This window comes from Bos indicus x Bos taurus, chromosome 5, assembly GCF_003369695.1.
Source record: "Bos indicus x Bos taurus breed Angus x Brahman F1 hybrid chromosome 5, Bos_hybrid_MaternalHap_v2.0, whole genome shotgun sequence".
Classification (NCBI taxonomy): domain Eukaryota; kingdom Metazoa; phylum Chordata; class Mammalia; order Artiodactyla; family Bovidae; genus Bos; species Bos indicus x Bos taurus.
In genome coordinates, this window is record NC_040080.1 from 15,347,467 (window position 1) to 15,370,847 (window position 23,381).

At 47.7% G+C, this 23,381-nt stretch overlaps 1 protein-coding gene across 1 annotated transcript in view; it reads right to left on the minus strand.

The window, feature by feature from the left end:
- Window positions 1-22,343: 22,343 nt before the first annotated feature.
- The window catches only part of ANO2 (anoctamin 2), a 247,533-nt gene continuing 246,495 nt past the window's right edge, over window positions 22,344-23,381 (minus strand). The window contains exon 21 of the mRNA XM_027543394.1: window positions 22,344-23,235. Within this exon, the coding sequence (XP_027399195.1) occupies window positions 22,963-23,235 (273 nt within the window). The 3' untranslated portion in view covers window positions 22,344-22,962. The remainder of the gene's footprint in view (window positions 23,236-23,381) is intronic.

The following is a 23,381-nucleotide window of genomic DNA, read 5'->3' on the forward strand; positions in this document are numbered from 1 at the left end:
ACAGCCCACCAGGCTTCCCCATCCCTGGGATTCTCCAGGCAAGAACACTGGAGTGGGTTGCCATTTCCTTCTCCAGTGCATGAAAGTGAAAAGTGAAAGGGAAGTCACTCAGTTGTGTCCGACTCTTAGTGACCCCATGGACTGCTGCTGGTGTTGGCTTTTTCAGAATTTCATTCATTATCCTACTTCATGGTAGTTCTTTTATGTTTTAGAATCTCAGTTGTGTCTAGAGTTATTTTTTCACTCATTCTATATTCTAAATTTTGTATCTTATCTCCACTCTTTTTTTTTTTTGGCTGCACCACGTGACTTGCAGGATCCCTGACCAGAGATTGAACCTGGACTGGGCAGTGGAAGCACTGAGGGGACGGGCCTTGGACAGCCAGGGAATTCCCTTGCCTCCTTTCGTAGAATTTTGATGTCTTTTCAGAAACATAAGAAGTAAAAACTTTTTCACAAAACCAGCCTTTAGTTTGGTTAATTTTTCAGCTTTTTTTCCGGTTCACCATTTTGCTGATTTCTGCCTTCATTTTAATTTTCTGTGTCCTATGTAGTTCTTTGGGCTTACACAATTGCTCTTTTTCTAACTTCTTGAGTTGGAAGCTTAGCTCATTTGTTTTTGTTCTTTCTGGCTTTGTGATAGATGTATTTAAAGCTGTAAATTTCCCTCAAAGAAGTTGTGCCCCACATATTCTGACATGTGGTGCTTTCGTTTTGTTCGGTCGAGGTACTTCATAATTTTCCCCACGATTTCCTCTCTAACCAGAGTGTTATTGGTAGTAAGCTTTTCAGTTTCCAGGCATATGGGGTTTTTAAAAACTATTCTTTTGTTATTGAGTCCCAATTTACCGCATGATGGTCAGGCTGTAGTTTGTGCGATGTGGGTTTCTTGGAATTTATTGAGGCTTCCTTTGTTACTCAAGTTTAATATTGGCTTTTGTGAATGTTCCAAGTGTTCTTGAAAAGATATGCATTCTATATTTATTAGGTGTGAAATACATATGTATTAGCTCAGGCTTATTAATTGCATAGTTGTATAATTCAAATCTACCGTATCTTTCCCTTTTTCTAAAATTTTGGTCAGCTTGATTGGTTAGTTTCATGGAGGAATGTGTTAAAATTACCAACTACAATAAGTGATTTATCCATTCAACAGTTATGTCTTAGTTTTTTAACTTATATACTTCAAAGTCTTATATTTTTTATATATTTATAAGAAATATATTTATATTTTTCAAACCAGTCAATCCTAAAGGAAATCAACCCTGAATATTCATTGGAAAGACTGATGCTGAAGCTGAAACTCCAATACTTTGGCCACCTGATGTGAAGAGCTGACTCACTGCAAAAGACCCTGATGCTGGGAATGATTGAGAGAAAAAGGAGAAGAGGGCAGCAGAGGATCTGGTTGGATGGCATCTCTGACTCAATGGACATGAATTTGAGCAGACTCCAGGGGATGGTGAAGGACAGGGAAGCCTGGTGTGCTGCAGTCCGTGGGGTCACAAAGAGTTGAACATGACAGAGGGGCTGAACAACACTAAAGGCGCTTCACATAACTAAGTTTTGTTTCTTTTCATTTGGATCTGGAATTAAATATCACCTTTTTTGAAAGCTCAAGCCCAAGTTGCCCACCAAGCCTTTGTATCTCATCAAACTGCTTCATTTTCTTTGCAATTCTTAACATGATCTGATTCTTTTGCTTATTGTTTTTAATATTTATTTTATTTGGCTGTGCCGGGTCTTAGTTGCAGGACACAGCATCCTCGGTTTTCATTGCAGCATGCAGAATCTTTACTTGCCTGACCAGGGATGGAACCCGGGTCACCTGCATTGGAAGCCCAGAGTCTTGGCCACTGGACTGCTGGGGAGTCCCTGCTTGTTGTTCATTGGCCTCTTTTACATCATCTCACAAAGCCTGCCATCAGGAAGAATTCAGTCACTTTGTGAAAGCAGGGAACTTATTTGTATTTTTCACTGCCGTTTCCCCGGTGCCTAGAACTGTGCCTGCCACAAAACAGATGCTTAATACCTGTTCATCATGATAGAAGATAGTATTCTCTAAATGTGTGTTGCCCTTCAGGGTTGGGCCCTTTCTGACTGGTCTCCATGAGGCTCCTTCTTGTAGGAAGAGGATAGGTCTCCCCACCACGGACACCAGCTTGGACTGTCTGACTGACTCTTTTGACCACTGAGGGTGTTTGACCTATGCAAGCTGAAGCCATCCATGCTGCTATGGGTCAGAAGCTTGAAGAATGAATGCCTGATTTCACTGTTGCTTTGTTCCTCTTCCGCAAGACCCAGAAAAACCACTCTCTCAGTCTCATCCAGTAAGAAAAGTCTGGGTCCTTCTCACCCTATTGAAGGACATATAACCTGGTTGAGCAATAAACCTTTGCAAATGGAAGAGGCTGAGATTTGGGGACTGATTGTTACTGCAGCAAAATCTATGGAAAGCTAACACATTTCACTAAATTCATTGATAAGCCAAGAAATAATGTTTTTGAACCAGTTTGAATTAGGTTTCTGTCTTTTGCAACCTAAAAGGTTATCATTAACATGCCCCTTTATGTTGTTGTCTCCTCACTGGTTACATTTCATCTTCCCCTCCAGAGGAGGAGAGTCATTCTCTTATTTATCATTGTATCCTCAGGGCCCAGGAGAGTATCTGATCACTGTTGTTCTTGTTTCATCACTAAGTGGTGTCCAATTCTTTTGTGACTCCATGGACTGCAGCCCGCCAGGCTCCTCTGTCCATGGGATTTTCCAGGCAAGAATACTGGATTGTTTTGCCATGTCCTTCTCCAGAGAATCTTCTTGATCCAGGGATTGAACCCATGTCCCCTACATTGATTGGCAGGTGGATTCTTCACCCCTGAGCCATCTGCTCATTATACCTCTGAATTTTTATTTCTCCGTCCCTCTCTCTAGAGCCAAGACAGAAAAGGAGGGAAGGGAAATTCTTGGCCTTCAGTAGCTCCAAATTTGGAGTATTCTTGATCAATTATGAACATCCCACGCTGCCATCTTTGTCTCCTATCTTCACTGACCTTTTACCTGTCTCATTAAAATGAACAAACAGCAGAGACATCCTTGGTGGTCCAGTGGTTAAGACACTGAACTTCCAATTCAGAGGGCATGGGTTCAATTCCTGCTTGGGGAACTAAGATTCAGCACACCATAGGATGCAGCCAAAAATATATGTATATCAACAAACAGCTTCTCAGATCAAAGAGACTTGCCAACGTCACTAGAGAAGTGTTGGTGGAGACAGAAGACCTGGACGCTGACATCAGCAGTTTCCTGAGCCCTTCTGAAGCCCCCATCTCTTTACATGAGGACCTGGCAACTCACTAGTTCTCAGTCGAGGGCACCAGGTCCTGTTTTTCTTAGTAGAATGAAGTTTTGGGATCTAAAAAGAAGTTCAGACCTCCTGGGAATGACAGATGGGGAAAGAGGAAACAATTCAGGATGACTGTCAGTGCCGGTGGGGTCCTGGATGGATGGATGACGGCAGGGAAATGGGGCTCAGGAATAAGCTGTCCATTGACCCAGACAGTCACCTTCAAGAGAAGGTGGCTCCATGGTGACGGTAGAAGACTAGGTAGCTGTTCTCCAGGAGGGCTGACTCCCGGCAACCCGGTTTTGGAACAGGAGGAAAGGATCCAAGTTTGACCTGAAGGAGGGAGTTCCTGAAATTATATTGATGGTTTATTCTGAGTTAGGAATGCTAACACATCCTTGTGTGAACATGTTCCGTGGACACACACACACACACGAGACAGGGCACAATGCTCATCTGTCTCTTCCAGATGGTTTAGAGAGGGGTTCTGAGCCATAGATCACTCTGGCAGTCTATTGAAATCCATAGACACTAATCAGAGTGATGCTTTTAAAAAGCAAAGAATATAATGAAACACGTAGGATTACAAATGAAACCAAAGATATTGAAACACAGTTATCAAGAGAGGATGAAAAATAAGATAAACAAGGTCTTTAGTAAAGCATTCAATAGCAGTTCTAAAAACTACCATTGTTTCAAAGTCATGATGAGTATGTTGATATTTTGTGACATTTGCAACAACTAGAGTGTGACATGAAACTGTGAACTCTGTTGGAGACAAAGTCACCGGTACAGACTCACCACCAACAGTAATGTGGATTGTTGCCTGGACCTAAAATAGAAGAATGTGCTCCAATTCAGTTAGCAGTTAGGAAAAGAAAGATGCAGTTTCCCCTTCCAAGCTCTTGGGTGAATTCTAGCCAAACATACCTTGGGAGTCAGAGAATCTTGGATGAACCCTTCATTTAGAGACAGTCCACCTGAATTCCAAGAAAAGATGTAGTGTTTGGGATCCCACCCTGCTCCCTCGGTTCAGACCTGAACGACCCAGTTACTCCGTGCTTGACTCAAGAAGGCAAGCTGTTACCTGCTGGGTTGTTCTGCCCATTGTGCCAGAGAACCAGACTGGGCTTTGAATATGCATGATCTGGGTTCGTGCTTGTCACTTCTCCCAGATCATCACAGAAGGCCTGGCGGCACAGATGGGGCCTGCTCTGTGCCCTCAACTCTGCAAGCCTGGTTCCCACCCCTGCTCCCACCCCCATCTCCAGCCCCAGCCTGATTCCACACCCAACCCACCTACCCTTGCATCCTTGAATCTATTTGTCCAACCAAGGACCGCCACGGGACTTCCCCAATAGCTCAGCTGGTAAAGAATCTACCTGCAATGCAGGAGACTCAGGAGATGTGGGTTCAATCCCTAGGTCAGGAAGATCCCCGGGAGGAGGGCATGGCAACCCACTCCAGTATTCTTTGCCTGAAAAATTCCATGGACAGGGCCTTCCCTGGTGGCTCAGTGATAAAGAATCCATCTTCCAATGTAGGAGACACAGGTTTGATCTCTGGTCCAGGAAGATCCCATATGCTGTGGAGCACCTAAGCCTGTGTGCCACAACTATTGAGCCTGGAGCTCTTGAGCAAGAGCCCTGGAGCCGCAACTACTGAAGTCTGCGCACCCTAGAGCCTGTGCTCCACGACAGGAGAAGCCGCAGCAATGAGAAATCTGTGCGCTGCAACTAGAGAAAAGCCCCCACAGCAGCAAAGACCCAACACAGCCAAAAATAAATAAAATCACTAAAAACATTCCATGGACAGAGGAGCCTGGTAGGCTACAGTCTATGGGGTCACAAAGAATCAGACATGACTGAGAGACTAAGCACGCACGAGGACCACTGCACTCTTGGAAGGATGAGAAGGAAGACAAGGGAACCAGCCCTATACACCTAACATATGTGGGATGTTATGATACGGACTTAGCACACTCTTGTCACCACAACCCTTTGTCATGGGTTATCACCCCATCTTGCGGATGGGAACACAGAGGCCCTAAGAGGTTAAGCTGCATCACTTGAACCCCAGCTGGATGGAGCCCAGATTTCCCAGCATAATGTACACATTCCCCAAATGGGAAGCACTCCATAGCTTTGAAACTGCTCTCTCCTCCGGTGGGTAGCTCCAACTCTCAAAAAGCTCTTTCTTATCCCGAGTTCAGCCTGGCATGAGGGATGGTTGGTACTGATGATTAGGTTTATTTAGTGACAGAGTGATCCTTTATTCGTTCACTCAACAATTTCACTGAACACCTCCTCTGGAGCAGGCACTGGACCTGCAGCAGAGGGAAAGACAAAGCGCCTTCCCCCAGAAACCAGATTCCAGTATAGAAGAGAGAAAATTAAAATTAAGCAAGCAGACAGAAAAAGCAGAGAAGGTTATTGAGACAGCTCTGGAAAGTGATACTGACCAGAGACATGGAGGGGATGGGAATGCTCTGGTGGATATGACAGGCTTCTCTGAGAAGTTGACATTTTAAAAAAAGTATATTCGTGTCTTTATTTGGCTGTGCTGGGACTTCACTGTTGCATGGTCTTCTCTCTAGCTGCACTAAGTGAGGCTATTCTCTAGTTGCGATGCACGGGTTTCTCATTGAGGTGGCTTCTCTTGTTGCAGAGCACAGGCTCTAGAGCATTCAGGCTTTAGTAGCTGTGGCACATGGGCTCAGTAATTGTGGTTCCCAGGCTCTAGAGCACAGCCTCAGTAGTTGTGGTGCACGGGCTTAATTTCCCCTCAGCAGGTGTGATCGACCAGGGATCGAACCCATGTCCCCTGAATTGGCAGGTGGATTCTTTACCACTGAGCCACCAGGGAAGCCCAGAAGTTGACATCTGAGCAGAGGTCTGCAAGACTCGGGAGAGAACCCAGTGGAGAGGAGCATCCCACACGTGGATGCTGGGCATGTGGCAAGAAGGAGGCCAGTGAAAGAAAAAATGGGAACAGCAACGCTAATATTCAGCCCAACACAGGCTATATATGGGAGTACTGATCATTAAAACACTAAAACCTCCCAAACTGGTTGGTAAAGGGCCACTTTTCCAAGCTCTCCAATGCCACCCACCACGACCTCGTTACAAAGCCCTCCCCCACTTGGAATGTCCATATCCAGCTGCTACTGAGGAATTCCTGGCAGAGTAGGACACCTTCAGTTCTGAAGCCTGGTAGGCTGTTGTCATAATCCTGCAAGGGTGACAGTGGTTTAAAAGTTTCAGAGCTGGCCAGCAGGTTCTGGAAAGCAGAGCTGACAGTATTTGCTGATGGTGCAAATATGGGTCTTGAGAGAAAGAACGAAGGTAAGGACGAGGCCAGAGTCTTTGATCTGAGCGACTGGCAAGGTGGAGTTTCCATCAACAGGGATGAAGAAGGCTGTGGGTGGCCGTTGAGTCTTCGCCTGGCATTTGGATGAAAGACAGACTCTTTGGACTGAAAAAGGCACTAGAGGGTTGAGACGAGGAAAGGCTTTTTTACCCAAGCGGTTGGAGAGCAAGGTCACTGTATGCTGTGATCAGAAGCCAGCAAGAGGAATCTGCTTTAGGAGATATGAAATTTGAGATAAAATTAGGTATTCATATCATGCCCAGTGGGCAGTTAAGATATAAATGTTTGGAGTTTGTATTTAAAAACCCTGACACTGGATGAGAAATAATGCAGTAAGGGGAGGGAGAGAAAAGAAAAAATTCAGGACTTCTCTGGTGGTCCAGGGTTAAGAATCTGCCTTCCTATGCTGGGGAGGTGACTTTTATTCCTGGTCGGGGAACTAAGATCTCACATGCTGCGGGGTAACTAAGCCGTGTGCACCGCAGCTAGAGGGGCCAGGCGCTGCAACCAAGACTCAGCACAGCCAAGAAATATTAATAAGGAAAAGAAAAGATCCTAGGAATAACCTGGGGCGAATGTAAACAATACACCCCAAACAAAAATGGAGGAAAGGAGATGAAGCAAGAGTCATCAGTGAAGAAGGGGGAAATTAAGAGAGAAGAATGCTCTGCACCCAGATAAAGAACACACAATAAGGAGGAGGAAGGGACGAGCCACTGATGTGGCTGTTTATGAACTAAGGGGAAGACTGAGCACCATCCTTGGATGCAGTGACCATGTCAGGAAGTGAGGATAAGGGCCAGATGCTGAGGGCTCAAGAGAGAATGGGGGGAACTCTTCCCAGTGGACACAAGTAAGATTTACAAATCCTTGGAGGGCTTTTACTCTAAAGGTGTTAGGCACTCACTCCTGCTCGACTGTTTGAGACCTCGTGGGCTGTAGCCCCCTAGGCTCCTCTGTCCATGGGATTTCCCAGGCAAGAATACTGGAGTGGGTTACCATTCCCTTCTCCAGGAGATCTTCCCGACCCAGGGATGGAAACTAAATGAACAACAGTTGGAGGGAGGAGTTTTTATTTTAAGATGGGAGAGGTTACACCTTGCTTGTGTGCCGATAGGAATGACTCAAGAGAGGAAAACTGGTGATACAGGAGGGGCTGGCTGCCCACTTGGGCAGAGGAGAGGCTGGCGTCTGGAGGGAAGGGTATGGCCACCTGGGAGAGCGCTGGAGGCTGGGGGATGTGGGGTGGGTGCGGGGTAGAGGCTGACTTCCTATGGCTCCTGCCTTCTCAGTAAAGGAGAGTGAGGATGAGGCAGCAGCCATTGAAGATTTGAGGGGAGAAAAGAGATAAGGAAACACTTACTTGGCAAAGTGGGAGAGTGGATGGACCAGAGGAGTACGCCAGGCAGATAGCACTGCTTCTCTGCCCAGAATGGGGTGGTCCAAGCTTTAATACCTCTGGTTCCTTTGGAGATGCAGTCAGTTCTCATACAGAAGGAATAGGAGGTGAAGAGCAGGGCTTCCCATGCGGTGTCCAAAGCTTCCTGAAGTCTGCTATGATGGAGCCTCCAGCCTCCAGCCTCTCCACAGGGCTCAGTGTCTGCTGTTCCGCTGATGACTGCTAGGCCTAAAGTTCCTCAGTCGCCCCCTGCCATTGAGTCTGCAGTCCTACCATCAAAGCTCCCTTTTATCTTTTTAAAAACATTAATTTATTTGACGGCACTGGGTCTTGGTTTCGGCATTTGGGATCTAGACCCCTGACCAAGGATTGAACCTAGGCCCCTGCATTGGGAGCATGGAGTCTTGGCCACCGGACCACTAGGGAAGCCCCAAAGCTTCCTTTCATCTTATTGAAAAAGTATAGTACATTCAGTGTTTATACAATAATCCACCAAGGAAGCCCGATACATACAGTAAGATACATAAACCTAAAGCACATGAAACCATCCCCAAGTCAGGGGCACAGGACATTCTGGACCCCAAGGAGATGCCTTCGTGCTCTCAGAAGCATTCCTCCTGCTCTCCCAGCCAGTGATTTCCAAAAGCAGCCAGTACTCTTTGTTTTTCATAAAAATACTTTTTTTTAAAACCATCTTTAAGATCTTTATAAATGAAATTATACTGTAAATATCTTGCATCTCTGGCTAGTTTTGTTCAGTGTCACACCCAAGAGATTCGTCCTCGTTTTTGGATGCAGCAAAGTTTGTATTTTTCTTGGCCATATAGTATTCCATCAATGAATTGACCACAGTTTATTTATACATGTACTGACGATAGACATGAACTTGTTTCCAGCTCAGGGTTATTATGAATCATGCTTGTACAAGCATTTTTTATCTGTCTTTTGTTGCACAAATATATGCATATCTGTTTAGTGTATTCTGAAGAGTGGACTCTTAGGAGTGGCCCCCAGGGAATGTGTACTTTAGCTTTTGGACAAACAGCACACAATTCTCTAAAGTGATTACACCATTTTATGTCGTATTACCTTACATTGTTGAATTATACAGTAGTTCCTTCTTTGGAGCCTTAATTATTTTTTCAGAATTCAGAAGACCCTTTATACATAAAGCTTTTCATCTTGAGAAGTAATTTAAGCCTGGAACAGTTGGCATCATCACCTGGGACCTGGAAGAGGATATTCTGGGCTCCAGGCAGCAGTGGTGAGGAACCGGATCAGGGTGTGGGGACCCAGGAGAGGGTGTCTGGGATGCAGAAAGGAAGGGTATGGAAGCCATGCTGCCCGCTCCGCCAAGGCTGTCCACAGAGGCAGGCCCACAGACCTTCTGCCTGTGGGGTCTGGAGGGTCCTTCAAACCTGAGCACACCCACTCCCTACTTACTCACCCACTGGAACCCTTTATTTCCCCTCTCCTCGTGGTCCACTTCTGATTCATTAATTATGAATAATTAGTAATAATTAATAATCATCTCCCATTCATTATGCCCTTCTGGGGAAATGACGCAAATGGTTTTTGGAAAGCTGTGTGGTACAAGTAGCATCTTAAATTATAAAATTCAATGTATTGATGACCCAGTGGCAAATGTATGTACATAATCTAGGATCTTCTAAATAGTCAACAGGCAGCAAAGAAAAGATCAGAGACCGTTCTGTAATCGATCACATTCTCCCATGAGAGGGTCTATGGGAAACAGAAGGGGGAATGTGTCATCTGTCTGGGTTATTCTGAGCTTTGAGGGAAAAGAAGTGGGCAGGTATAGGGACTGGTGCCCTCCTGGGCACACAAGAGGGAGCAGCAAAGAGTCAGAAAACCCTGAGCAACAGATACAGTCATTTCAACCTAAGCTCTGACTCTTCACGAACTCCTCATGTAAGCCCACTTGTGCGTTCTCAGTCCTAGATCAGGGTCCCAGAAAATGCTGCTGAAAGATTACCTGATCTCATTGTGGGGGGTGCCAAATGCACAGAGCTAAGAAAGTACTCCCTGCTCTAATAAACCAACTCTTAACACTTTGTAACTGGACACGATAGAAGTGTACCTCTGATTCCCGTCCAGTGAAGGTACTACTGGTCAGCAAGACTCCAACTCAGGGTCCAGTCTCCTTCTACTGGTCACTCTGCATCCAAGTAGCAGGTGGGCACAGCAGTGGAGAAGTCACACCCTCCTTGTAACACCTTGACCTAGGAGCACTCACGTTAACCCACTAAGGAGAATCAGTTATTGATCCACCCCTGACTGCAAGGGGGAGCATGGTCTACCAGAGACATCTCCAGGCCAAGACTCATGGCTTCCCGTTTGATTTATGCAGATTTACTTCATTATGCCAAATGTCTTCTCCAATGATTCTGTTTTTCATGTCAGTGCTCAGCCTGTGGCATATACATTTCTGCTGCGCTGTGCTCAGTCATGTCTGACTCTTTGCAACTCTATGCACTGTAGCCCTCCAGATTCTCTGTCCATGGGATTCTCCAGGCAAGAATACTGGAGTGGGTTGCCAGTTCCTCCTCCAAAGGATCTTCCCGACCCAGGGATTGAACCCAGGTCTCCTGCATTGGCATATAGGTTCTTTACCACTGCACTTCCTGGGAAGCCCATACATTCTGAACCACCAGTTACTAGACCATGGTGGGAACTCTGTAAATGCTTATTGATTTGTTGATTGATTCATAGCCCTTTCTGAGAAGTTTCTAGAATTTTATAAAGCACCATGCCCTAATCCATATTTTATTGATTGTCTATTTACACCACCTTCTCTGCCTCTGCAGTCACCACACCATCTAGCCCAGCAAGCTATTGCCTGGGCAACTGGAAACTTCCCACCACTTGTCCATTGGTAGAAAACCCCGTCACCCGCCTTGGCTCAGTTCAAATGGCAACAGTTACCCCTTCTTTGCCCACTAAGATTTCATTTGTTCACAAAGTTAGCACTGGGTGTTGCTTCCTGAGAATGTTTTCTCAAATACATCAGTCTAATTTCCCATCTGATTACCAGGTCCTTCATGCTCTGTATCCCGCTAACACTTTGTTCCAAACCATGCAGAGGGCAGATGCTCAGTGCAGACTTGTCAACTAATAGATTAGAGTCTAACACTCACAAAAAATATCTCCTGGATCAACAATCTCTTACATGCCTGCATCAGTAGGTAACTCAACACAAGTGGAATTCTTCTGACACATTCAGACAGCACAGACAATGAGATTAGAAGGTACTTTCCCCTCTATCTCACTCCCTTATCTCGCCCTTGTCATCACATGTATAACTCAGGAAAGAACATCTGAGCAAAGAGAAAATTTGGAAGAAGGCATTTATGGATCCCCATGGCATGAGCTCATGTGCGTGTGTGTGCGTGTGTGTGTGTGAAAATGGGAGAGGTCTGAAGGAATAGCACTCATGCTACACCCAATCTTAAGGGTCACAGAAGGTGGGCTGGCCCCAGGATGAGCGGTGTCTAAGGTTAACAAGAGGGCAAAGAGCACACACCAGGACTGACCCCCTTCTCCAGGGATCTCCTTAGCCAGTCAGCAAGAGCCCTTTGTTGAATGCTGTAGTGAAAAATCAAAGTGTTAGTCACTTGGTCATGTCTCTTTGCAACCCCATGGACTGTAGCCCACCAGGCTTTTCTGTCCATAGGATTCTCCAAGCAAGAATACTGAAGTGGGTTGCCATTCCCTTCTCCAGGGCATCTTCCTGATCCAGGGATCAAACCCAGCTCTCCTGCCTGGTAGGCAGATTCTTTACCATGTAAGCCACCAGGGAAGCCCTGATGCTGTAGCCACCTGGCTAAGAGCATGAGCCGATGTGCCAGAGGGAGGGAACACTGGATGTGGTGGTCTAGGGGGCTAATTTCCCACTTACTAGATGAGGTAAGTCTCTGCACCTCATCTGTAAGATAGAGATGATAACTGTCTGCCACCATGGTGTCTGGAGAAGCAGAGAGGACAGCTTCCCGGATGCAATGCTCAGACTTGCCAGCAAGGGGCTTTATACCAATCCTAAGCATGTTCCAAACCAGTACCTGGGATTAGTGTAACCTACTCTCCCCAAGCATCTTCAGCAGCTTGGATGCACAGATTGCGGATGTCAGAGGCAAATGAAAAATCCATCTGGAACCACCTTCTCATTTTCTAAATGAGACTCGTCTTATTTCGGAGCACATGGGGGAAGAGGGCCATTCTGTGTCACTGCCTGGGAACCTCGGGGCTGTCAGGAAAGACTTCCAGAAACCAAGATAACGTGAGGACCCTCGGGTCACCTGGAAGAGATGGCAAAGCTTGGGGCCCACAAGCTCCTTTCCTGTGTCTGTCCTCCCAACAGGAGGCCACATCACCAGGGTGTGCTCCCCGCAACTTCAGAATCAACCCAGGAAGATGATGCGGGAAGGCCATTCTGAGGAAGTAATATTGGAGCTGAGACTCAAATAGAATCAGGGAACTAGTGGTAGGAGAGCTTCAGGCAAAGGAACCTCAAGAACAAAGGCCTCAGGAGAGAAAAGATTGAAGCTGTGGGGCTGTCCCTCACCCCCCAGGAACATGATCCTCAGAATTCCCACCAAAGCCACCCCCGTTACTGGACATCCTTCCTAGTAACTGTGCAATTTCACTGCCTACAAGCAACTTTGAATCAGATAAACGCTGCATTAATTTCTCTGTAATTAGTCCACTGTTCTCTCACCCATGGTTCCTACACCAATCAACCATGACCAGGGATGTGGGCTGCAGCTGGCCACCTCTGATCACAGGCTATGTGGCGTCAGGAGGCTGGCCTGCATGATCCAGGCCAATGGCCAGTCTCTTTTTCCTGGAACATGGTTTCCTCTCATCTCAGACTGATGGATCCCAGGTCCCTGGCTCCTTTGCCCGTTTGGTCGTGGGCATATAGTCTGGGATGAGCTTGTTATGGTTCCTGGCCTGGAGGCGGTGGGATGAGTGAGCTGACCTCCAGAGGGACCTGCAAGCCAAGGGGACTATCAGTGTGTCTCTGAGTCACATCACCACCGCCTGGGCCAGAGTTTGGTACATTTTTGCATCTCAAAGTCCTTTTTGAGCAGGAGGGAGAGAGGAGATGGACTTGAATACACATAGGTGGGGAAAATAGTGAGCACTGTCCTTTCTCTCCTGCAAAGGATGTGTCACATGGAAAAGATAGCTTAAGCTATCTTTGGTGCTTAAGCCCATCATATGTTGTTGAGAAAACATAAGGTCCCCAAACATCCCAAACATCAAAGCGATGAACATAACCAAGCCGGTGCAAATGATTTCAACGCTTGATTTGGATGTGTTGAGTACGTCGGCTATCTCCCGAGCGGTATAATGTTGATTGTTCTCAGTTAATGTCTCGATTGGATCACTGTCAACTTCAGCGGGTCTATCCAACCGTACAGAGGGCTCTTAGCAAGTGGGTCTTAGCCACCATACTCTGAGTCAATGGGAAAGCCCCAAACTGGCTCAGAGTATATTCACTAAAACATGATAAAGGCAGAGGGTCTCCAGGGCTTTGGGGATGTGGAAAAGGGTCAGCTGTGATTAATACATACCCCCAGGATTAGATTAGGAATGATAATCACCTCTTCCTTCAGGAAGAGACTAGGATTGAGGGGGTTGGGGTTGGGGAGGAAGAGGGGAACGCGCACATAGGGAACTGGAGACACGCCCATCTTTGCCTTTGTACAGACTCGCCAGGAAATCTGGAAGGTCCAAACGTTTTTGATAAGATTTCCACAGAGAAGCCAACTTGACAGACGCCAAAGCTTTTCCCATCTTGGATCTGGCTTGTGTTCTGGAATCAAGGCGAAGGTAGGCAGCCACCCAGCTTGTTTCCTTTGGCGTGGAGTCAGCCAATTGCGCTCGGGTTTGTTTACATTGGCCGCCTGCAGTGGCTTAAGAGCCTTGAGACAAGAGAGGGCAACCCCACTCACAGGCCCTGAGCAAATCCAAGGATTCTAAGCTGCCCGAAGGGGAGTCTCTGGGCGGGTAGGGTGGTGGGCAAGCAGGAACTGATGGGACTTCCAGGGTTAGGCATCTGGGAAATGGTGCTTTTATGCAGACTTGGTTAAACACTTTGCACTTGGTACAGCCAGGATGCCTACGGATTCCAGGGTCCCCAGGTCCCCTGCTGTGACAAGCATCCTTCTTTTATTTACTTCCAGGATCATGGTGAAGACCAGGGGGCCTAGAGGAAGTATTGGGGTGGCCTCAGAATACTTTTGGTTCGGAGACTTGGGGGGAACAGTGGTTATTTGTTATCGAGGACAAAATTATTTTAATATTACAGCACAGAGAACTATACTTAGTATTTTGTAATAACCTATAAAGGAAAAGCATCTGAAAAGAATATATATATGTATACATATATATATCATTGAATTACTTTGCTGTACATCTGAAACTAACGTGATATAGTAAATCAACTATAATTCAATTTTTTAAGAAGTATTCAAAAAATAAAGCTGATTGTATCACAGAATAAAAAAGGTTTATGCAACAGTTTTAGCCACATTTTAAAACATTTTGCCCATCTGTACAGCTCCCATGCCCCAAGTTTGTTACGATTACCAGCAAGGGTGAGTTTGTTCCTTTCTATGAATTGCCAGTTTATATCTTTGTCCTCTATAGTTCTCCAGAAGAGAGAAATGCTGCTGTCACTTGAGTTTCTTTTTCATTAAATGAACAAACAATAAAAAGTAATTTTCACTATTTTCGTCCCTGGTCTGGCTTTTTTTTTTTTTGCCGTACAGCACTGGGGACGATCTTAGTTCCCCAACCAGGGATGGAGCCTGTGCTTCCTGCAATGGGAGCACAGAATCTAACCACTGGACCACCAGAGAAGTCCCAGCTCTGGTTCTCTGTGCTAAAGCTGAGGCACTTGAGGCAATGGGGCCTGGAGAGGGGAGGCCCGTGGCTGGTCACTGCCACTTTCTGATGAAAACCTCCTTACTGACCCATCTTCTCACTGACCAGTGGGTGCATCAGCCTTCCCTCCCCCAACCCTCATCCCTGGCAGTGATGAGTCTGAGGCAGGGACTGTGTCGGGCTTTGGGTCCTGAGGCTTGGGGACGCATGTCCATTTCCCCTGAAGTCAAGCCCATGAGTGAGTGTGCGTACCTTTCCACGGGCTGAGTGCTGGAACGTTGAGCCTGCTGGTCACAGGCAGAGCTGCAGGGGCTCAGCGATGGAAGAGTGAAGACCGGGGTTGGAGAGAGGACTGGATCCGTGAAATACAGTAGAAGGAAAGGCTGGCTAGTCAAGGTGTGCAACTGTGGGTGGGAACCAGAGGTCAGGTGTAAGACCAAGGGGTTCCTGGCAGCAAATCAGAAATGAGCAACCAGATGTACCAAAAGCCCCAGAAAGGAACACAGAAATACAGAAGAGATGACGATGAATAAGTCTGGCAAAACAGAGAGTTTATATAATTAAATAATTGGTGGGAAGACTTGCAAAAACAATCGATGGCAGCCTGACATAGAAGAAATAGCATGACCTTCTGGTCAGACCAGATTTCACCTTTGGATCATGAATGTATTCTTTCTGTGTCCTTGAGCACTTGGTGAATGTCTTAGAGCACAAAGTGTCCTGCTGGAACATATCCCCTGGGCATCACATGAAAGACTCCGTCCCCACAGGGCTGGCCCCCAAACAGCTGGGGGCTGAACCTTCTCTTTATCCAGTGAGAGGTGGGGGCCCAGGCTCGGGGGCTAGGAGGTGCAGCCTCCACCTCACTGAGCAGAGACAGGGCTTCTCCTAGCCCCACACTCTGTGTGATGGTGTTAGCCCCGCAGCCCCATCCTTCCCACCAGCACTGCCCTCTGTGGATAGAGGCTCTGAGTTCAGGGAAGGCTGCACAGAGCTTTCCTTCTGGGTACCCCAGAGGCTGCCCAGAGCAGAGGGAGTGTGGGAGCTTCTGCAGCTTGAGAGGTGAACGCTTTGATTTGGTCTGGTTTGGAGGAAGGAAGTGCACTGATTCTCCTTGACACTTAGAGATCTGCCCCCCAGCTCATAATCCCAAATCGGTATCATGGACTGTAGCTCGCCAGGCTCCTCTGTCCATGGGATTCTCCAGGCAAAAATACTGGAGTGGGTTGCCATACCCTCCTCCAGGGGATCTTCCCGACCCAGGGATCAAACCCTGGTCTCTTGCATCTCCTATATTGGCAGGCAGATCCTTTACCACTCATGCCCAAAGGAACTGGCTTCATACAAAGACCTGGGAATTCCGAGAAGGGCCTGAGTTTGGTACTTGGGGGTGAGGCAGAGAGCCCTAGGGGATAACTATGAGATACAACTTTATTATAGTCAGAAATAGTTCAGGGACTTCCCTAGTGGTCCAGTGGTTGAGAACCTCTCTGCCAATGCAAGGGACACAGGTTCAATCCCTAGTCTGGGAAGATGCCGTGGAGCAACTGAGCCCATAGACCACAACTGCTGAGTCCTTGAGCTGCAAGTACTGAAGCCCTCGAGCCCAGAGCCCTGCTCCCCAACAAGAGAAGCCGCTGCAATGAGAAGCCTGTGCACTACAATTAGAGTAGTCCTCACTCACCGCAATTAGAGAAAGCCTACTAGAAGACCCAGTGTGTCAAAAATAAATAGGAAGGCACTTCAGCAAGGGCGCTGATGTGCAGCAGCACATAAGACTCTCATAGCACAGTGTGACACCAGCCAAAGAAGACTGCATACCCCTGTTTTCTTCTCAGGGGGTCTCCAGAAAGCCCCTTGGGATGAGTAGGCCCTGGGGAACCTGGAGGAATCCAAGGCAGGAGGAGGGGACACCGATGGCCTCTTGGTTTAGCTTTATTAACGGTCATGTGGGTGTTCAAGTGACTCACAGGAAAAGGAGGGCTTGCAATCCGAGCTGGTGGTGTGGCTCCCGTGGCTTCTGTGTGAGGTAGGAATAAAGACACTTCCCGGGAGGTTGTGAGGATTAAAGATGGTGAAGGGTGTGCAGTTCTTAGTGGAGGAACTGGCCCCCACTAATTGCTCCGTGAGTGGCAACTATCCTCATGTCATTACATACGAACTTTAAAGTTGTGAACACTTAAAGATGCGAATGTGCGTTCCGTCAGCGTCAGAAGTGAGTGAAATGGCAGCTTTCCCTCCGTCACCATCGCTGACGATCCTTCAGCTCTACCGTCTCCCGCCTCCTCTCCCTCCTCCAGTCAGTAACTCTTGTTGCCTGGTCACTTGATGCCAGCCCCTGTATGCCAGCTGTCATACAGTACAATCATACTTTTCAAGGTACAGTACTGTAAGATTAAAAATGTTTTCTTTATTTTTTGTGTTTTTTTATGTGATAAGTATTGTAACTCTATTACAGTGCAGTGCTATATAGCCAACTGTGTTAGTTGGGTACCTAGGCTAAATTTTTTGGACTTATGAAAAAACTGGACCTACGAACACACTCTTGTTCATAGTAGGGGACTTTCTGTATTATCCGCATTACTGATCTAACTCTATAGGCCTCCAGGAGAGTGCCCAGGGGCAGTAGACCTCTGAGGGAGGTGTCATATCCAAGAAACAGAAGCCTGCACCCCGGCCCTGGAGTCCTAACAGTTGGTGTGAACTCCATGTTTCAGTTGCAATGGATCTCAAAACAGGGCTGATGCTGAGAGGTACATGATGGTGAAGTCAGGGAAGTTTTAGTTCCAAGGCCCCTCCCAAGGGAGCCCAGCACTATAAGGATAGACAGAGCACAGAGGTGGATCTGCCTTCAAAACGTCTGAAACAATTTTTTTCAATCTTCAGTTCAGTTCAGTCTCTCAGTTGTGTCTGATTCTTTGCGACCCCATGGACTGCAGCACGCCAGGCCTCCCTGTCCATCACCAACTCCCAGAGCTTACTCAAACTCATGTCCATTGAGTCAGTGATGCCATCCAACCATCTTATCCTCTGTCATTCCCTTCTCCTCCCCGATTCAATCTTTGCCAGCATCAAGGTCTTTTCTAAGGAGTCAGTTCTTTGCATCAGGCGGCCAAAGTATTGGAGTTTCAGCTTCAACATCAGCCCTTCCAATGAACACTCAGGACTGATCTCCTTTAGGATGGACCAGTTAGATCTCCTTGCAGTCCAAGGGACTCTCCAGATTCTTCTCCAACACTACAGTTCAAAAGCATCACTTCTTTGGCGCTCAGCTTTCTTTATAGTCCAACTCTCACATCCATACATGACTATTGGAAAAACCATAGCCTTGACTAGATGGACCTTTGTTGGCAAAGTAATGTCTGTGCTTTTTAATGTGCTGTCTAGTTTGGTCATAACTTTCCTTCCAATCTTAGAGCTTATCTATGTAAAGAACTTAATAGATGCTTTCCCAAATTTGACCATCATCTTAAAATTCACATGAAATGACCAAAAATAAGTTGTGGAACTAAAACAAAATGTTTTAAGTGTCTATCGAAAATAAAATGCAAATGTAGATCAGACTTGCTAGAGGAAAAGGCTGGATTCCTTTCTCTTCTTCTTATTGGAAATATTGGTTGTTGTTCAGTTGCTCAGTCGTGTCCGACTCTTTTTAACCCTATGGACTGCAGCACACCAGGCCTCCCTCTCCTTCACTGTCTCCCGGAGTTTGCTCAAGTTCATGTCCATTGAGTCGGTGATGCTATCCAACCACCTCAACATCTGCCGCCGCCTTCTCCTTTTGCCTTCAACCTATCCCAGCATCAGTCATTCATCAGCCGACTCATTGGAAAAGACCCTGGTGCTGGGAACTATTGATATGAAAAGACACTTAAAGACCCTGAAAGCAACAGTGTGGAGGGGCCAGGACTGTAATAAGGATGAGTGAGTCAATTAATTAATTAAAAAATGAAATTATTTGCTATGGCTTTTGTGGTGTTTCTGGAGTTAGCCTAAAAATGTATATTTTGCTGCGATGTGCCTTTTCATACTGGATAAATATTCACCTTGGTAACTAATTTTATTTCTTAATTTGGGGTATTTTTTTCTTAAAGAGGGTTCCTAAAATCATAGAAGCTTTTGGACCCATGAAGCTAGGATCAGCCAATGTTAATAACACCATCTACTTTTTTAAAAGCTTATTTACTATCATTTCTATTGTTTTATTTTATTTATATTTATTTTTGGCTACGCTGGGTCTTCTTTGTTGCAAGCAGGCATTCTCTAGTTGTGACTAGCGGGGGCTGTTCTTCTAGTTACAGTGGGCAGGCTTCTCATTGCAGTGGCTTCTCTTGGTACAAAACATGGACTCTAGGGCGTTCGGCTCAGTAGATGCGGTACTCATTTAGTTGCCCTGGGACATGTGGGATCCTCCCAGACCAGGAGTCGAACTCGTGTCCCCTACATTGGCAGGTGGATATTTAACCACTGGACCCACTGCCAGGGAAATCCATCACCATCTACTTTCAACATAATGATCTGGAAAAGTACTCTGCCTATGTTGCCCAGCTATGTGGAGAGGAGCTTCCAGAGGGGTTCTGGAAGGAGACAGGGAACACTGAGAAGACAGATAAAACGGGAAAAGTCTCGTGAAAAGACAGTGGGCAAGAAACTGCAGCAAGAAGCAAAGATTGGAAGGATGTAAGCGGAGTCAAGTCTGGGGTTGACAGCTAAGACAACCAAGTTTAAAGCTGAGAGATACACTGAGAAAAATTTCCAAGAGCACTGCAGGAAGGTGGGCCAGGGAAGAGGGTTGATGAGGCCTATGTAGGGGCCTCATCTGTTTCCCAGCGAGCAGTCCCACTCAGACCAGGCAGATGTGGTTCCTGATAGAAGCTGACACACACTTCCTTGAGGAATTTGAGGCAGGCCAACCAGAGCTGGGGGAAACTCAGAGCAGCTTATGATATGGGATCCAAGTCAAAAGCCTGCCTGTTCCCCTTACGGTCTGCAGCTTCACCCCCCTAATTGAGGAAGACATCCGGGCTGGGAAGCCCCTGGCCTCTGTTAGAAAGGGAGAGAAAGAAGCTTCATGAAACACGAAGGTCCCTGAACTCATATGTAGAGCTGTCTTTTGGCATCCCCATCTGGTTTTCGCCTTGCACTTCCTTTCTGCAGAGAGAGCTGCAAGAACCGCTGAGGCGGGAAGGGTCGGTGTGATCCACTGGTTCTGGGTGAGAGTCTGTCTTCCTGCCTAGTCCTGAAGGGAGGTGACTCCGGGGGCACTGCCACCCACTGCTGCGCAGTGGACAGGGCAGAGGAGGAAGGGGAGGTGGAGGGGGTGGGTGGGGAGCCAGGAGTGCAGACAGGGCTGCCTGGTGAAGAAACATCTGCTCTGCTTTGCAGAACCTGTGGCTCAACCTTGAAGGGCAGGTTCTGCTCTCTGGCGCCCTCTGCTGTGGTTGAGCAGAGCAGATACCCCCGTGGGAGGGGGCAGGAGTGGAAATTTAGACATCGCTTACCTAGGATGAGGGCTTCCCCAGTGGCTCAGTGGTAAAGAATCTGCCTGCAATGCAGGAGTTGCAGGATTTGCAGGTTCGATCCCAGGGTCGGGAAGATCCCCTGGAGGGGAGTAAGGCAACCCACTCCAATATTCTTGCCTGGGAAATCCCATGGACAGAGCAGCCTGGTGGGCTATGGTCCACAGAGTCGCAACAAGTCGGACATGATGGAAGCAACTTAGCACACACACACGCATGTACCTGGGCTGAGGACTTCCCAGGTGGCTCAGTGGTAAAGAATCCGCCCACAATGCAGATGTGTGTTCGATCCCTGGGTTGGGAAGATCCCCAGCAGCAGAAATTGACAACCCTCTCCAGTAATCTTGCGGGAGATAGCCCATGGACAGAGGAGCCTGGAGGGTTGCAATCCTTGGGCTCGCCAAGAGTAGGACACAACTGAACATGCATACACTGTACCTAGGTTTGAGAGAGCTGGGAGACCTGAGATGCGTCTGGCCAGGGCCAGGATGCAAAAGGAGAGTAGACTGGTTTCATGGAAGGTAAGCTGAGTTACCCACACTGGTCCACACTCTTTATGAGTGCCATGCTGTGGGGAGTCCACAGAACTGTACTTGTTAGGGTGGGAACGGACATAAGCGGTACCCAGTTCAACCTCATTAACCGGCAAGACTGTATCGCAGAAAACACACACTTCAGCTCATAGACTTAGGAAACAAACTTATGGTTGCCAGGTGGGGAGGATCGGGGGAAGGCATAGCTAGGGAGTTTAGACAGGACATGTACACACTGCTATATTAAAAATGGATCGTCAGCAAGGACCTACTATACAACACATGGAACTCTGCTCAATGTCATGTGGCAGCCTGGATGGGAGGGGAGTCTGGGGGAGAATGAATACATGCATACAGTCCCTTTGCTGTCCACCTGAAACTATCACAGCATTGTTAATCGGCTATACTCCACTGTAAAATTAAAAGTTCAAGAAAAAACACACTGCAGGAAAAGGTCCAGCCTTCAGCGGCACAGGAAATGCGAGAGAGGAAGGTTACAGAGGGCTGGGGAGTTCATCTTCCTTCCAGATTACCCATGATAGATTCAGGTAAGAGTTTAGACGTGGCTAGATTCCTATGTTGTAGTCTATACACAGATGGAAGGGTGTGTGTCAGGGAGAGTAACATTATTCTGGGAAGAACATGTTCCTAAAGTACAGAGGACTCCAACAAGGAGATAAAATGTTGAAAAAAGATGGTGGGCGTGCAAATCAAAGACTGGAAAACCAATCTAAAACTTCAGCCTGTCAAAGTAACCAACACCTGCCAGGAGGGTGCGACCTTCCTGACAGCTCCCACTGTGACTGTCACACTGACCTGCAGGGAACTGGGGCCAGGTCCCCAAGGAGGGACAGCACAACTGGCTGTGGGCAGCTGGTGGGCGGAGGTATGTGAGAGGCCATGGTAAGTGACGTTGGCCTTTGCCTCCAACTGCACTTGAAAATCTCCCAGTAGCGTTAGCTGTGCAAGATGTCATCTCTGGACCCTTGTGGGTTCGTCGTTAATTCATACATAAAATGGCAAACCCCTCCTTCCGTGCCCTCCCTCCCTATTTCCTGTCTCCCTTGTTCTATTTCATGTTTCTTATTAAGTCTGAAATGCTGCACATACATCAGCTCACTGTCTGTCTCTCCCAGAATGTAGCTCCATGCATTCTGTCTCTTCTCCTCTTCTGGATCGCTAGTCTGAAAACCATGCTTGCACACAGTAGGGGCTCCATAAATACCAGTGCAGAGTAAGCGAGAGAGAAACGAAGACAAGGCGATGCATCTTTATAAAGAATGTCTCAGTTTATTATTTTAAACCTGAACCTGCCGAAAAGGATGGTTAGTTGCACTGAGCTCAAAGCATCCCCGGGACATGGACTGGAGACAAGCCCAGGGCTGGACGTTGGCTCCTCAGTTGGGTCCAGAGGTCACAGCCATCAGCCTGGGAGCTTCAGCTGCATCCACTGAGGCTGTGATGGTGACACAGAGGGTTTTCTCGGGGTGATGCCGGGAAGGGAGGTGAGATCACTTATGATGGGGTAGAAACAAGGCCTGGACTGTGCTGCTCATGGCCTGTGGCCACCGAAATGTGGGGAGGGGACCTGGGGAGGGGGCAGAGCAGGGGCAGGCTCAAGGTGCCTGGGACCCTGGGCTGGAGGGACCCAGTGCTTTCACTGATGGATGCAAAAGGGGGTACCAACCCCCCAAGGGATACAGCTCAAGAGGACCTAAAAGAAACCCAAGCCGAAGCTTCTGAGAAGCAGAATCATTCCCTTTCCTCCTGCACACATCCTCCGCCTCCTTTCTCGAATCTCTGTCTTCACGACCCTGTGGAAGGACGGATACCCCGCCGTGTGGGCGCACAGCCCCGTGCTGGTCTCTGCTGCCCCCACGCCCTGGCTCACACGCTGGTGTGCTGGGACCCCGAGGATGCACTGCTGCCCAGCTGGCTCCGGCCCGAGGGCGCCGGGCTGGCTGCTGGGCCCCTCTTGCTGCGGTGGCCGCTGCTCTGGCTCCTCCGGGCCGGCTCCTCCGCCAGCTTGAGTTTCTCGTGCTCCTCTTTCAGGAAGAAGTCCACAAACAGGCTCTTCTCCCTCTTGATCTGCTCGCTGATGTCCGTGGGGATGTCAGGGATCATCCAGTCCACGAGGACACTCAGGAACATCACCAGGTTCTGGGAGGGTGAGGGGAAGGATGAGAAGAGAGGCCCCGGCTGGAGGGTTCCCACCCGGGGTGGGTGAGCGGGGGTGATGACACAGACCCAGAACTGAGGGTAGGGGGCTCTGGGTTCCTCTGGCTCCTCGGCTGATCTCAGCCATC